General features: G+C 37.9%; 1 protein-coding gene across 2 annotated transcripts in view; it reads right to left on the bottom strand.

Moving 5' to 3' along the window:
- Nucleotides 1–14,196, bottom strand: part of CNTNAP2 (contactin associated protein 2) — a 793,259-nt gene that overhangs the window by 362,645 nt on the left and 416,418 nt on the right. For both annotated transcript variants that reach the window (XM_010708239.2, XM_031552712.1), the window contains 2 exons: nucleotides 6,039–6,242; nucleotides 2,614–2,798 (listed from right to left, as the gene is read on the bottom strand). In XM_010708239.2, coding sequence (XP_010706541.1) covers nucleotides 2,614–2,798; nucleotides 6,039–6,242 — 389 coding nt within the window. The remainder of the gene's footprint in view (nucleotides 1–2,613; nucleotides 2,799–6,038; nucleotides 6,243–14,196) is intronic.

Here is a 14,196-nt window from a genome sequence, read left to right on the forward strand (position 1 = left end):
AAAGCACAACTGGAGAATGGAATTGTAGTATTTTATTGTTGTCAAATGGTCTTTTGGGGATTTTGACCAAAACAGCATTGGTAACGCACTGGTGTTCTAGCTTTTGCTGGACTGTGCTTACACAGCATCAAAGATCTTTAAGTTTCTCGTGTTCCCCTACCAGCAAGTAGAATGAAGTGCATAAAAAATTCAGATGGGACACAACCAGGACAACTGACCCCCCTTGACCAAAGAGTTATCCCATACCACTTGATATTGTGCTCAGTTACAAGCTGAGTGAAGGTAGGAGGAAAGCAGGGATGTTTGGAATTACAGTGTTTTGTATGAAAAATTGTTTTGATTTATTGAGATTTACAACTTATGGATTAATTTATCATAAGGGCAATGTCTTTAAATGTAGTCTAACATCCAAAGTCAGTGAGTTAATTGAGAGTTAAAGATGGAGAAGTCAAGGCTCTGCCTTTTATATGAACCACAGAACATGTTTTCATACACATTAAAATAATTTTCATTAAATATGAGAAAATCTGTGTAGATGGAGATTGAAATGTACCTTTGGGAACTGTCAATGAGGTCTCTAATGGCAAAGAAGAGAGAAAACTGTATCTCCTGGATTCCATTCTTATTGCTTGTAATACATTTATTATTTACATATACTACATATATATATGTAAATTGGCTTATTGCACTCTGTCTAACATTTTCTGTTGTTCAATCAATTGAAAATCTTTAATAAAATCAACTTATATGACTTTCTGGTAGCACAGTTCAGGTCTTCTATGTCCAATTATTGGCCCAACGCACTGTTGAGTCAGTCGTTCCCTGTAGTTATGTATCATCCATGAATTTATTGAGGGTATATTCTATCCCATCATCCAGGTGAATGAATGAAGATGTTAACCATCCCTGAGGTATTCTGATTACTCGTGGTCCCCAATTACAATTTGCTGCCCACTGCCCTCTGTTTCTGATCATTCAGCCAGTTTTGAAACCACCTCACAATCTGCTCATCCAGTCCAAATACTTCAACAGCTTCTCTGTGAGGATATTATGGGAGATGGAGTCAAAAGCCTTACTGAAGTCCACACAGGCAATATGGTTTGATCTCCTCTCATCCATTAGGCACACCATTTCATCATAGAAGCTCATCACATTCGTTAAGCCTGGGTGAAACCATGCTGACAGCAACTGTTTATTTTCTTGTCCTTCATGTGACTGGAAACAGTTTCCAGGATTAGCTGTTGATTCACCTTCCCAGGGATCAAGTGCTACCCACTGGCCTGTAATTTTCTGACCCCACCCCATCCTTCCTGAAGGCAGGAATAACTTTTATTTCAATGTTCAGGAACTTCTTGAACAAAGATTATCAAGAAGGATATCACAATGATAGCATTAATGAGTGTGTCACATCATGGCCTGTGGACTTACGAGTGTACAGTTTTCTCAAATACTCCATAATCTGATCCTCTTCTATCAGGAGTATACATTCCTTTCTCCAGTTTCTTCCTTCAGGTTTTTATGACAGCATTTCAGGCTAAGAGCAAGTGTAGTGTAGTGTAGCGTCGTTCCTCATCAACACTTGTGGGCATTAACTGACTGATCAAACAAAAGTTTTTTTTTGAATTTACTGTTTCTTTATAGAAAGAAGTTAGTGATGGTGCATTTGTGATAATATAAGAAAATACTTACTTGCCTAAGAAGAGCAAGGTCATTGGTAAGTAAAAAAGTTCTAATCTGTTTCCTTTGCTAAAAATTTACATTAGCTGTTACTAAAAAAGAATTCTGCCTGATTCAAGTGCAAAATGTGCACCTGAAAGTAATAGCAGATGGTATGATTTTTTTTTTTTAATTCATTTTGTGCTTACAGCAGATGCTTAGCTATAGTGTACCCTAACCTTACTGAATTACATAAATCTCCCATTTTAAAACAAAAGATTAAGATGAGCCTTATAACAGATGAGATCTGTCATGGTTTTATGATTTTTGGTTATCAGTATTCCACATCATAACATCATGTATTGCACTTGGAGTTAAAGAGTTAATGCTCCAGTTCCAGGTATCTGTCTCAGAAGAGAAGAAGAACTACATACCCCAGATGACTTTGCATTCAGAGAGGAGATAAAATCCCTGGCAAAGTCATGGGATCCCGTTCTCTTCCCTTCTGTTTGTCCCAAATGCATGTCTTGCCTCAGCATTAGAGTAGGGCCTTAAGGTTTCAGACACTCATTATATTTGATTTATTAGCTTCAGTTCTAATATATTGTAGTATATTGTATTATAGTGTGTTATCTTGCATTTCAGTATCTTATTTAGTAAATTAGTTTGTTTCTCCTCAGATCATTGCTGCTGTTCTATTATAGGCACATCTCTCTATCTTTTTCCTATTGTCAACAGCTGAACTGTTGACAAGATCTGATAGAAAGGATCTGATGAAGGGCAACTAAATTGATACCTAAGGGAATAGATTATTTGAAAGAAATGTAAGGAAAAAAAATGTTATTTAAAAAACCATTAAAAAAAAACAAATGAAACATTTTAATTATATCAAGTTTCTCTTCTTATTGGACTTTATAAAGTAAATTTGAATGATAATGTGTAGATTTCATTATCTACCTCATAATCCAGGTCCAGATAATCAAATTCTCCATTAGTTCTGAAATGCTGAATGTGTCTATCCAGGGTGAGATTGATGTTTCTCCCGTGGCGCTCTATGACGATGGAGTGCCAATGGTGATCATCTAAGAGGCTGCCAGTCATCACGGACGTGTGGCCATAAATAGAGCCAAGCTGGTTGCTACCTAAAATAAGAATAGAAACAAAAGCAATTTTCATTTAATATTAGTTAGGCAAACATTTTCCTTTCACTCTGTTAATACTTCACCTGAAACATGTCACACAATCACACAGTCTCACACTGGAGGAATTCAATTCACTATGAAGATAAGATCTACCACATGGAGATATGATGCCATAAAAATACAAATACCTAGATCAAATACATCAATAATCACATTAATGAAGTCTATAAATATTTGTCATAGTAGGTGTATGAAGGTGTACCAGGGAAGCAATAGCTACTTCCAGTTGCAAAATTGTATTCAACTAAGGCTTTTCTGTGTTGTGTAAGAGTCTCAGTGCAGAATGAACCAATAGCAGCAAAAAATGTCTTCTGCTAATAAAACTTACCTTAGTCTTCCTGTGTTAACCTTCCCTTTTTTGCACTTGGGCCGGAGGAATCCAAGGCATTTAAAACAGACTGGAAGGAGCAGTCCTTGAGAGCAGCCTTGCAGAGAAGGACCTGGGGGTCGTGACGGATGAAAAACCGAACATGAGCTAGCAGTGTGCTCTTGCAGCTCAGAAAGCAAATGGTATCCTGGGTTCCATCAGAAGAGACAGGGGACAGGGAGGTGATTGTCCCTGTCTACTCTGCTCATGTGAGGCCCCATCTGCAGTACTGTGTCCGGATCTGGAGCCCCCAGTACAAGAAAGTCGGAGAGCTGTTGGAGAGGATCCAGAGGAGGACCACAGAGATGATCAGCAGGCTGAAATGCCTCCCCTACCAAGACAGGCTGAGGCAGCTGGGCTTGTTCAGCCTGGAGAAAAGAAGGCTGTGGGGTGACCTCATTGCACCTTTTCAGTACCTAAAGGGAGCCTATAAACAGGAGGGGAATCAACTCTTTGAAAGAGTAGATAACAGCAGGACAAGGGGAAATGGTTTGAAGTTGAGGAAGGGAAGATTGAGGTTGGATGTCAGGGGGAAGTTCTTTATTATGAGAGTGGTGAGGTGCTAGAACAGGCTGCCTAGAGAGGTTGTGGATTCCCCGTCCCAGCAGGTGTTCAAGGCCAGGTTGGATGGGGCCCTGGGCAGCCTGGTCTAGTATTAAACGGGGAGGTTGGTGGCCCTCCTTGTGGCAGGAGATTGGAGATTCATGATCCTTGAGTTCCCTTCCAACCCAGGCCATTCTGTGATTCTATGATTTTTCTGGAAGGCAATTAACGTAAATACAGTTTTGCAGCTTACTGCTGTGCTTTCTGGAAACTTTTGCCTGTGTAGCTGTGCTTGTCAGAGATCATATTTCACTGCAGTCTGGCTGACATAACTAAGCCAGAAAAGGTAGATAGTATATATCTCAAGTGAAGCAGCAAATGACAAATTCACTGAGAAGTTTAAAAAATTGCTGCGCTGCCCAATAACTCACTGCATTCTTTATGTTTTAAATACATGAGGAGATAGTGCATTTCTGGAGCATGCCTGAAAATCAGTAAAGATGTGTAAGTTGATAACACATTCTGGCAAATCACACTGCCATGGCTTAATACAGTATTTTCCTACAAATGATCTTACTGCTTTTTTGCTGGAGGTTATTGATCCTTCCGAGAATTTTCACCAGCTTCAGTGGCTCCAGTGCTTCATAGTAATAGCTTAAAAAAAAACAGGACTTTCTCCCTGCCTACCTTCTTTATAGGAAGGTTACTAAACATCATGTGGCCTGTAGCTTTCCAGACAGTAATCATTTTTTGCTGCAGATTTTTAAGAGTGATCCTTCTTCCCCTAGCATTAAAGACAATGTCTTTCTTTCACACAGCCACTTGATTATGTTCTTAAAAATGAGGTAATGACGATTTCCACTCTTGAAGATATTTGAAGCTCTGGATACTTGAAGCTCTGGATGTACTCATGGGCAGCCTGCTCTAGCTGATCCTGCTTGAGCTGGGGGATGGACAAGATGACCTCCAGAAGTCCTTCCAATCTAAACAATTTTGCAAGTTTCTGAAAATGAAACTATAGCTGAGGCAAATATAGTTCTACCAATCTTCTTTCCTTTCCAACAAGTTTCTAATAATAATATATTGTTGATTTTATTTTGATTTTACTTTCATGTTATCTCACACAAACTAAGTGGAAAGACATAGGACAGGAAGTAAAAAAGAACAACATAAAGGGAACGATGAATATTTTCACAAAATTAAATTTTTTGGCCTGCTGTATCTGAAGAAAAAGAAGGATATAAGTTCTTTTGGGAATTGTTGTGATTTAACTTGGCACGTAGCTAAACATCACACAGCCATTCACTCACTCCACACTCCCCCTTTACATCCCAGATGTGATGAGGGAGAGAATTGGGAAAAAAAACAGGACTTGCGGGTTGAGATAAAAACTATATGCTAAGAAACAAGAGGAAAATGGGAAAAAATGCAATTATAAATATATATATGCATGCTTTATACAGCTGTAATGCTATTACTCTCTACCTACTGACCAATCCACAGCAATAAATACAACTGCCTGCTGACCTGTGGCCTGCCAGCAATGCAAATTCTTACCCCATACCAAACAATGCCCAGCAACCCTCAAGTGGTGTCTGTCCCATGTCCTGGTCTTCATCAATAACAGAGCACTTCTCCACAAGTGTAAGTCAATCTACATCCCCACCCCCCTTCAAACTTAGTTTACAGGTCTTTGAATGAGCCCTGCTAATTCCTGTCCCAGAACCCTTTTGCCACTGTGAGATAAACCTTTTCATATATTACTGTCAAGTCCAGTGTCTTATAAAACTAGCCACTATCAAAGAACCCAAAGCCATGCCTATGGCATCAGTCTTGTAGCCAGGCAATTATCAACTGGATCCTTCTATGTTGTCACCTGAAAATGAAGGGAGGTAAGAGAAAATAACTTGCTCCCCAGAACCTTTTCACCAACTGTCCCAAGGCCTTGAAGACTTTCTTCATTCCCCACTGACTATGGGATGCAGCTTCCTCCACATCTGTGGAAGATCAGCAGAGGGTAGTACTCATGATCTTCTGCATGTCATATTGTATAGAATACCCCTTGGTCTAATTCTGGCCACCTGTCCTGGCTCCACCCTCCCCTTGCAGTCATGCTTATAGTGGTGACTTCTTTTTCCCACTAAGTGGTCTGTCCTCGCTTGGCCGTGGATGTACTCCCATCACTAACCAAAAGCTAAGATATCTCTATTTCAGTCAAGAGCAGAACAAGTATTAAAAAGAACACAAAAGCAGAAAAAAAAAAAAATTACCTAAATTTAAATTTAGAAAAAGTTTGGCTTTCTTGAGTTCCAAGGTGATATAGTCTCCTTGTTGTCCTTCTCCGTGGAAGATTACACCTTCACTTTCAGAGGTCTTAAATTTCAGAGAGATGACATCTTTCAATGTTTTCATTTTCTTGTTCCTGAATCTGTATGGTAACACTACATGGCCATCAAAATTGATAACATCAGCCCCTAATGAAAAAAAAAAAAAAAAAGATAACATTGTTTGTGAGTGGTTATATATAACAGTAGCTACTGGAAAAACAGATATGCTGTATGTGGATTGTATCTGAACAGAATAAAAACTTGTGCAAGTGCAGTATGCATTGCAAATACATTTTCTATTGACCAAGGGTTATTCCTATAAAAACTAGGAACCAGGAAGGGCATAATTTTAATTCATAGGATGTAAAAAAGCATCATCAGGGGAACAGTACTGAATTTTTTTGCTTGTCTTAAATGTAGTTGCTTTCCTACGCATTTTCATAACTTCTGAGTTGTCATTAATTACTCATATTTCTTAAAATCAGATATATGCATCTGTGAAGACTGTAAACATTAAGACATGAAACTAAATAAATTATTTAGGAGTTTTGAAATATTTTTCCTTGCCTTGTTCAGCTGTATACAGAAATATTTGATAAAATTTGGCTTCAACTGATCCTGAGAAGAAAAATTCTATTATTTGGACCAAGCTTTTATCTAGGTTTGGTTTTATACAAAATCAGGGAGGAAAACTGAGGGATGCAATGATTATCTTTTAAAGTTAATCCAATATTCATATAGAAGTTGCATAATGATACTATAAAATTTGACATACTCTTATTTTCATTTTTTAAGAATGAGATAATTTTTCACAACTTTTTTGGATGCAAGGTCCGGAAGTAATAGCCACAGAACTTCATTTCAGTGAACAGGCATACTTCTACTGAGTTTTGAATCTTTTCTTTTAAAAATAGTTCAGTAAAAGACTGCAAACATATAGATCTCTAAAAATTCATAGAGATTTTTTTAATAAAACCCTTTTATAAGCCACTTAACATGTGACCAGTCAGTAGTGCCCTAGCTATTTTTCTATCAGTATTTCCTCCTCACTATTCACAAATAGTAATTTAAATTCTTTAAAAATAATTCTTTAAAATGTTGAGCTTTTTAAATAAAAGAGTCTTCCCCACTTAACATTCTACAGAAGCGTTCACTTCTATTGGCACAACATATTAGTATAATTCATTTCATGTTCTGAGTTAAATAAAAAATAAAATTTTATCATAAATTCTTCAATTACATCTTTCTTATTTTTGCCTGCTTCTATGAACATCTCTTGTGTGACCAACTGTAACTTCCTAAAAATCCTAACTAGTTTTTGTTATCATGGTGTATAGTAACTTAAATCTTTCAGACCTTCTCAAAAACACACAAACAAAAACATTCCATTGCGCAGCTAGTGCAGCAGAATCTTAAAAAAATTCCATTAAAGCATTTTGTACATGATTAATATTAAATATAAGTATAAATGATTAATAAACTGTATATATTTCAGTTCAAATTTAGGTAGTCAACATTATCCGATATTATGTTAAAAAAGTTGCCTTTGTTTTTGGCAACATATGTCAGACATGCATTTTAAAAAATGTTTACTTAGAAGTAATTCTTGAAATATTCTTTTTCATCCAGCTTCATTGAAGTGCCTAAAGAAATGCCTACAACCATGCCTAAATGTCTGGGAATTTAGGGAATACCAAAATAATGTGCTGAGTCAATTTTTACTGGTTCTGAGTCCTCAATTGCTATCAAGAGACTGCTTATGTACAGCATCAATGTAGGCTTCTTTTCACACTCTATAATTTCCAGAAACACTTTTACAGTGATAAAAGAGTTATCTGAGTGTCAGAGAAAAGCACTGCATCGATCTTCACGATGTTTATTTTCTACTGAAAGTATGTACAAACAAAACCAATATTTCATAAATGATATCTATTTCATTGTTCAGTCACAAAATCCACAACCCATCTTCTATTCATTAACTAAACAACAGTAGGTTGAGACCAAGGCTTGCAGTTATGTCCATACATCCTTTCACCATTAAGCAAAGTGAGTTTTCGTATATACAGACCAACACATTATGTTTCTGTCCTTCAGGATTTTTCCAGCTAGACCAGGCATGTCCAACCCATGAACCGTGGGCCACATGCAACCCGGCGCAGCCTAAGAGGCCTAGCCTCTGCCCCTCACCACTATGGTGATTAGTCTTCCTAACATACTCGCCTGGTCTGGCCCTAGGTGCTTACCTAGAAGCAACCACACATGGATTCTGCTACTAACATCGTGTTGACTGAAACCAGGACATGGGGAGAGCTCAGTGTACAGCTAACTCAGGTTATGGCAAATAATTTTATGCATTTTGATAAAACAGTACTGCAAACAGTGAAAAACATGAAGCCATGCTTTCTGTTTTGATAAAGGAATTTGAGAATATGTTTCAAGACTGCTGAAAAGAATCTTTTTGTGTGTGTGTGTGTGTACTTAAAACCCTATTTTCAGTTCACATAAATAAATTACCTTCAAATTTTTAAATGTAACGTGTAAAGCTACAATCAGACATTTAACTCAAAACATTGGTCCTGTCTCTTCATTAGACTTTTGTAAAACCTCTCTTAGCAGAGACTAAGAGATTCCTTGCTTCACCACTCCACCTTATGCATATCATTGCTCTCTGACAGTACATAAATTTATGAACAGCAGTTACGAAGCATGAAACACAGGATGAATAAAATTTCATCAAAAGTCTCTCACTAACACTTTGAGAACTCACTAGGAATTGCAACCATTACTATAAAACCAGACTGATGCATTGTTTTCACAAAAATGAAATCAAACATCTTACTAGTTTTATGTTTTTTTCCCCCTTTTTAAAATTAAAATTAAAATAAGTTTTGTTACTTATATACATAAACTATATTATATATTTTACAAGAGATGCTCCAAAAATAATGTCTCCTGCTTTATTATGTTGGCCTATGGCAACAGAGACAGATGTTGATAGTGTGCTAGTAGAGACTGAAACTTCCTGACCATATTCCATTACATTTTGTGTGTGAAAGATGGAAACAGGATAGTGGTCTGACAAAATAGCCTCTGACATGGAAGTGCATAAGAAGCAAAGTTGGATAACTCAATTCCTCCAGGTGGGAAATTGGCACTCATTGATATTCACTGGCAATTACTCAACACCAAATAGCGGATGTGAACGTGAGTTGGTGAGTGGTAGATTTCAGCAATTGTGACAGCTATTGGTGGTGATTTTGTTGAAAAATAGTGTTATGAAGCTGAGAATTTGCTCTATCAAATAGTGTTGTTATGCTCTTTGTATCTGTTGTAGTTTCCATGGAGGCATTACTTGCAGTAACCTATGTATATGCAGCCCAAGACAACTTCTCCTCACGCAGTACAGCCCAGGCAAGCCAAAAGTTTGGAAACCCACGCAGCAATCACTAATTCATAGGTCACTCTGAAAGTAATGCCTTCTATTTAGTTACATGCAAACTATAATAGGGGTGCTGGTCAGTGCTTAGCTAAACATGAATGAGCAGCATGCCCAGGTAGCCAAGATGGCCAATGGCATACTAGCTTGTACCAGAAGTAGTGCTGCCAGCAGGAGTAGGGAAATGATCATCCCTCTGTTATGGTGAGGCTGCATCACAAATATTGTGTTCAGTTTTGGGCCCCTTTCTAGAAGAAAGACATTGAAACCCTGGAGTGTGTTGAGAGAACGGCAATTAAACTGGTGAAGGGTCTAGAGCACAAGTCTTATGAGGAGCATCTGAGGGAGCTGGGATTGTTTAGTCTGCAGAAGAGGAGGCTCAGGGGAGACCTTATTGCTCTCTACAACTTCCTGAAAGAAAGTTGTGGCAAGGTGGGTGTCAGCCTCCTCTTCTCTGTAACTAGCAATAGGACTAGAGGGAATGGCTACAAGCTGTGACAGAGGAAGTTCAGGTTGGATGTTAGGAAAAGCTTCTTTTCAGAAAGATTGGTCGAGCACTGGGATGGACTGCCCTGGGAGTGGCAAGTTAGATCAGAAAAAGGTAATAATAAATAATAATAAAGAGAAAGAAATACTTTCTTTCTCTGCTTGAAACAGTCACAGGCTCCACAAAATTCTTCCTGTGGAAGTAAAAGAGATTAAGAAGACTGAAGGGATAGATTCTATAGTGCAAGTTTCTTCGTGTCTCTCTATGACATTGTTACTCTACATTCTACTGGAGTCTACAGAGCATGTTTATTTCATATTTGTTTTTTTTTTTTTTAAACACAATTTATGTAATAGCAGCTTAGTATCACCAAAATAGACACGTTACATCACTGAAAAGGTTCAGGCTCTTTCCAATTGCCTATATACATGTACAGATGGATCACCTCAACTTATCATGACTCCCACAGCATTGACTTCACATCCTGTAAGGAGATCAAAGGGAACAACTTAATTTACTGCTGTTTGTAAAATCCCCTATGTAGAACGTATCACCTTTCCCCTAAGATCAGCTGGTATCTCTTTGTAACATCTGCATAAGTTACCTTGGCTGTCAAGCATGGTGAGCAAGTGACTCACAGCTGATCAAGACATTGACTAGATTTTTCTAGGTTTGTGGGATCTCAACATGTAGCTCATGAAATACAAGTATCCTTTTCATACCTGGATCAGTCTCTCAGTCATGCAGTTATGTTTTTTTCATTATCAATTTACATAAATTCATATCACACACTTTAACAGAGTCGAGTAAAAGTATCATGTATTTCTAAAACCTGCCCCTGAATATTATGTTTTGAAAATTAGTCAGTTAAAAAAGAAACAGAACTAATCTTTGATTGAGTAGCTTTCTTTTATTCCTAGCTAAGCTGCCAGCATGTGCATTGGCTTATATAATAATTCAATATAATGATTCACCGAAAGATAATATAGCAATTATGTTTAAGAGTCATTATGTGTAGAAATGTGGTAATGACTTATGTTCCTTCTACAATGACCCTCATCTATTTAATATCACGATAATAACCATGACGAGAAATGGTACTTACACAGTAAAACATATTGTTCCTATAATTGAAGTGTAAATATATTTTTCATCCTTAGTCATTAAACAAACTACCATTAATAGGAAAGAGACAGTATATAAGTGTATACATATATATTTATATATTTATTTGGTGCACGAGAGGAAAATGTATTAGCCATTAATCCAATACGTTTCTGAGATGCCACAATTAAGAAGTTTTCCTCTGAAGAACAATAAATCAGAAAATCTTTAAGAATGTGTTAGGAAATCTGGTGACAAAAGTGACCCCAATTCCAAATTTCAAAGGAAAATAAGTCATCACGCACAAGTCTTACTACCTGGAGTATTAGACTCCGGTAGCCTTGTGCAGATATTTTTTGCCCTATGCTTGTGTCTACTTGAAGAATTTGGTAAGATTTAGTCAGGGAATGTGTAGATGTATGGAATGTGTAAAAGAGATTCCTTTTTGTATTTCAAAATAATTCATTTACTTAATTATAAACAACTTTGAATTAGACTCAGACTCCAAAACTTCCCTATTTCCTCTTTTTTCTGGTGACAGAAATGTAAATATATGTCATGGTTTTATGATTCTTGTTCTCATTATTCCACATCATAACATCATGTAGTACACTGGGAGTTAAAGTGTTAATGCTCCAATTCCATGGATAGTAGGTACTTCTAGGTACCTGTCCCAGAAGAGAAGAAAACTGCTCACTGTTCTGTTACCATTTCTGCTCCGAGGGAAAGATAAAAATCATTCGTAGATCTCTTGACCTCCCCTTTTTGATTCTCTGGCTCACCTCTGCTCCCAACCATAACACCTCAGCTTAATTAGAGTAAGACCTTTCATTTTTTAAAAACTCATTTAATTTATTAGCTTCAATTCTAATTAGATTGTATTATATTGTATTATAGTGTGTTAGCTTGCATTCTGATATCTTGTTTAGTAAATTAGTTTGTTTCTCCTCAGATCATTGCCACTGTTTTGTTTTTAGACCCACCTCCCTACCTTTTCCCCTTTTTCTTTTCCCAGGGTTTGGATCTGCAGGTCCCCCTGCCCCACTAGTCTATTACCTATGTTAGCGCCTGAAAATATAGAAGTGCTCATTCACAAAATCTCAACAGTGATTTCATAACAGCTAATTTAGCTAATTTGATAAAGGTACTGCCTTGAATTACTAAAAAATTCCTGGTAAGAGCAGGTGGCAGTGAATTTACATTGGACAGAATAGCAATGTACTTTCCAGAGAAACGCTTGTGAATATATCTGAAATCAAGCCAACAATATTCATAGGAAATTTACCATTCACACCTATTTCAAAATTTCTAATGGCCTCTAAATGATCAACTCTGCACACTTCATACGAAACATTTCACTGGGATTAAAAATATAAAGGTTCTGTACTAATCTTAGGTGAAATTTTTCTCACTTTTTTCATTTACATTAACTCTATTTCATCTGACATACTGCTGTATGGGCACTAACATATATACTAATTCTGTATGACTAAAAAGCATTCATTAACCATGAATCTATCCTTTAAAAGCATCTATCTTTAAAAAAAAAAAAAAAAAGCATCAAAGGACCTCTGGCTGGGCTGCCATATTCCACACACATGGAGTATTTTGTTGTTGTTATTAATCATGGGTACCAAAATATCATTATGAAAATTTGAGCACATAGACAATGTATTATCAACATATTGCCCTGACGGCCAAGAAGGCCAATTAGTTCATTGAAAGGAACACGGCCAGAAGGTCCAGGGAGGTGATCTTCCCCCTCTACTCTGCTCCAGGCCTCACCTGGAGTACTCTATCCAGTTCTGGGCTCCCCAGTACAAAAAATGCAGGGATCTCCTGAGAGACTAAAGCAGAGGGCCACAAGGGATCTGGAGCATCTCCCCTATGAGGAATGGCTAGGTGACCTGGTGTGAGAATCCTTCTTTGATTTTTAGCTCAAAGCTTGCTTCCTGAGGTATTTCTTGTAATAAGACTGATTTGTCTAGAAGATGAATGATGGGTGTTGCCGTTTTAGCTGTTTGCCTTTGGAAGATAGTTCTCAGGACTGTTTACTGGTGGAAGATCTAGCCTGTGACCAAATCACTCCCGTTTGCTATGGGAAACTGGGGGATGATCCCATTGTATCCTGTGAAGAAAAGATACAAGTTGGCACCTCCCTGCTCTCTCTTATAGGCTGTCAAGGCCAGGAAGATAGGAACAAAGGAGTTTCCGCTGAGATCCCAAAGCCAGAAGCTGCCACTCCAAGGAGAGCTGACTCGACAACTTTGGAACCATTGAAAAGGGGCCATCATCGCCATGGTCACCGTCGTAGTCAACAGAACAACAATGCCCAACAATCCACCACTACTGAAGATCAATGACTGAACTACGAACCACACTGGATCCATGGTGGTGACTATCTCCCTCTATAAAGACTTCTTGCATCTTCCTTTCTATCTTTTCTATCGCCCTCCTTCCCTTCCCCATTACCCTAATTCATAATGATGTCCGTCCTCCCCTTCTCCTTCTTCCTAATTAAGATTTGTAATAAACTGGTCAGACCAACATTTGAACTGTTGTTTCTTAATCTCATGCCGGGTATACAGATATTAAAAGAACCTCATCTCCTTCCTATAAATTGGAGCAAGACATCTGGGTCTGTTCAGCCTTGAGAAAAGAAAACTGAGAGGGGATCTTATTAATGCTATAAATACCTTAAGTGTGGGAGTCAAAGGGACATGGCCAACCTCTTTTCAGCAGTCCGTGGGGACAGGACAAGGAGAAATGGCCATATAGTTGAGCATAAGAGGTTCCGAACCAATATGCAAAAGAACTTCTTCACAGTCAGGGTGACAGAGCACTGGAACAAGTTGCCCAGAGGGGCTCTGAATTCTCTTTCTGCTGATAATCAAGATCTGCCTGGACACCTATCTGTGCAGCCTGCTGTAGGGAGCTTGCTTTGGCAGGGGGGTGGACTCAATGATCTCTAGATGTCCCTACCAACTCCTACGATTCTGTGATTCTGTGATATTTTGACAAACAAAATGAAGTTTTTCCCTCCTCAAGCAAGGGGTACTGCTCAAAATCATAGC

This window comes from Meleagris gallopavo, chromosome 3 (assembly GCF_000146605.3).
Source record: "Meleagris gallopavo isolate NT-WF06-2002-E0010 breed Aviagen turkey brand Nicholas breeding stock chromosome 3, Turkey_5.1, whole genome shotgun sequence".
NCBI classification, from domain to species: domain Eukaryota; kingdom Metazoa; phylum Chordata; class Aves; order Galliformes; family Phasianidae; genus Meleagris; species Meleagris gallopavo.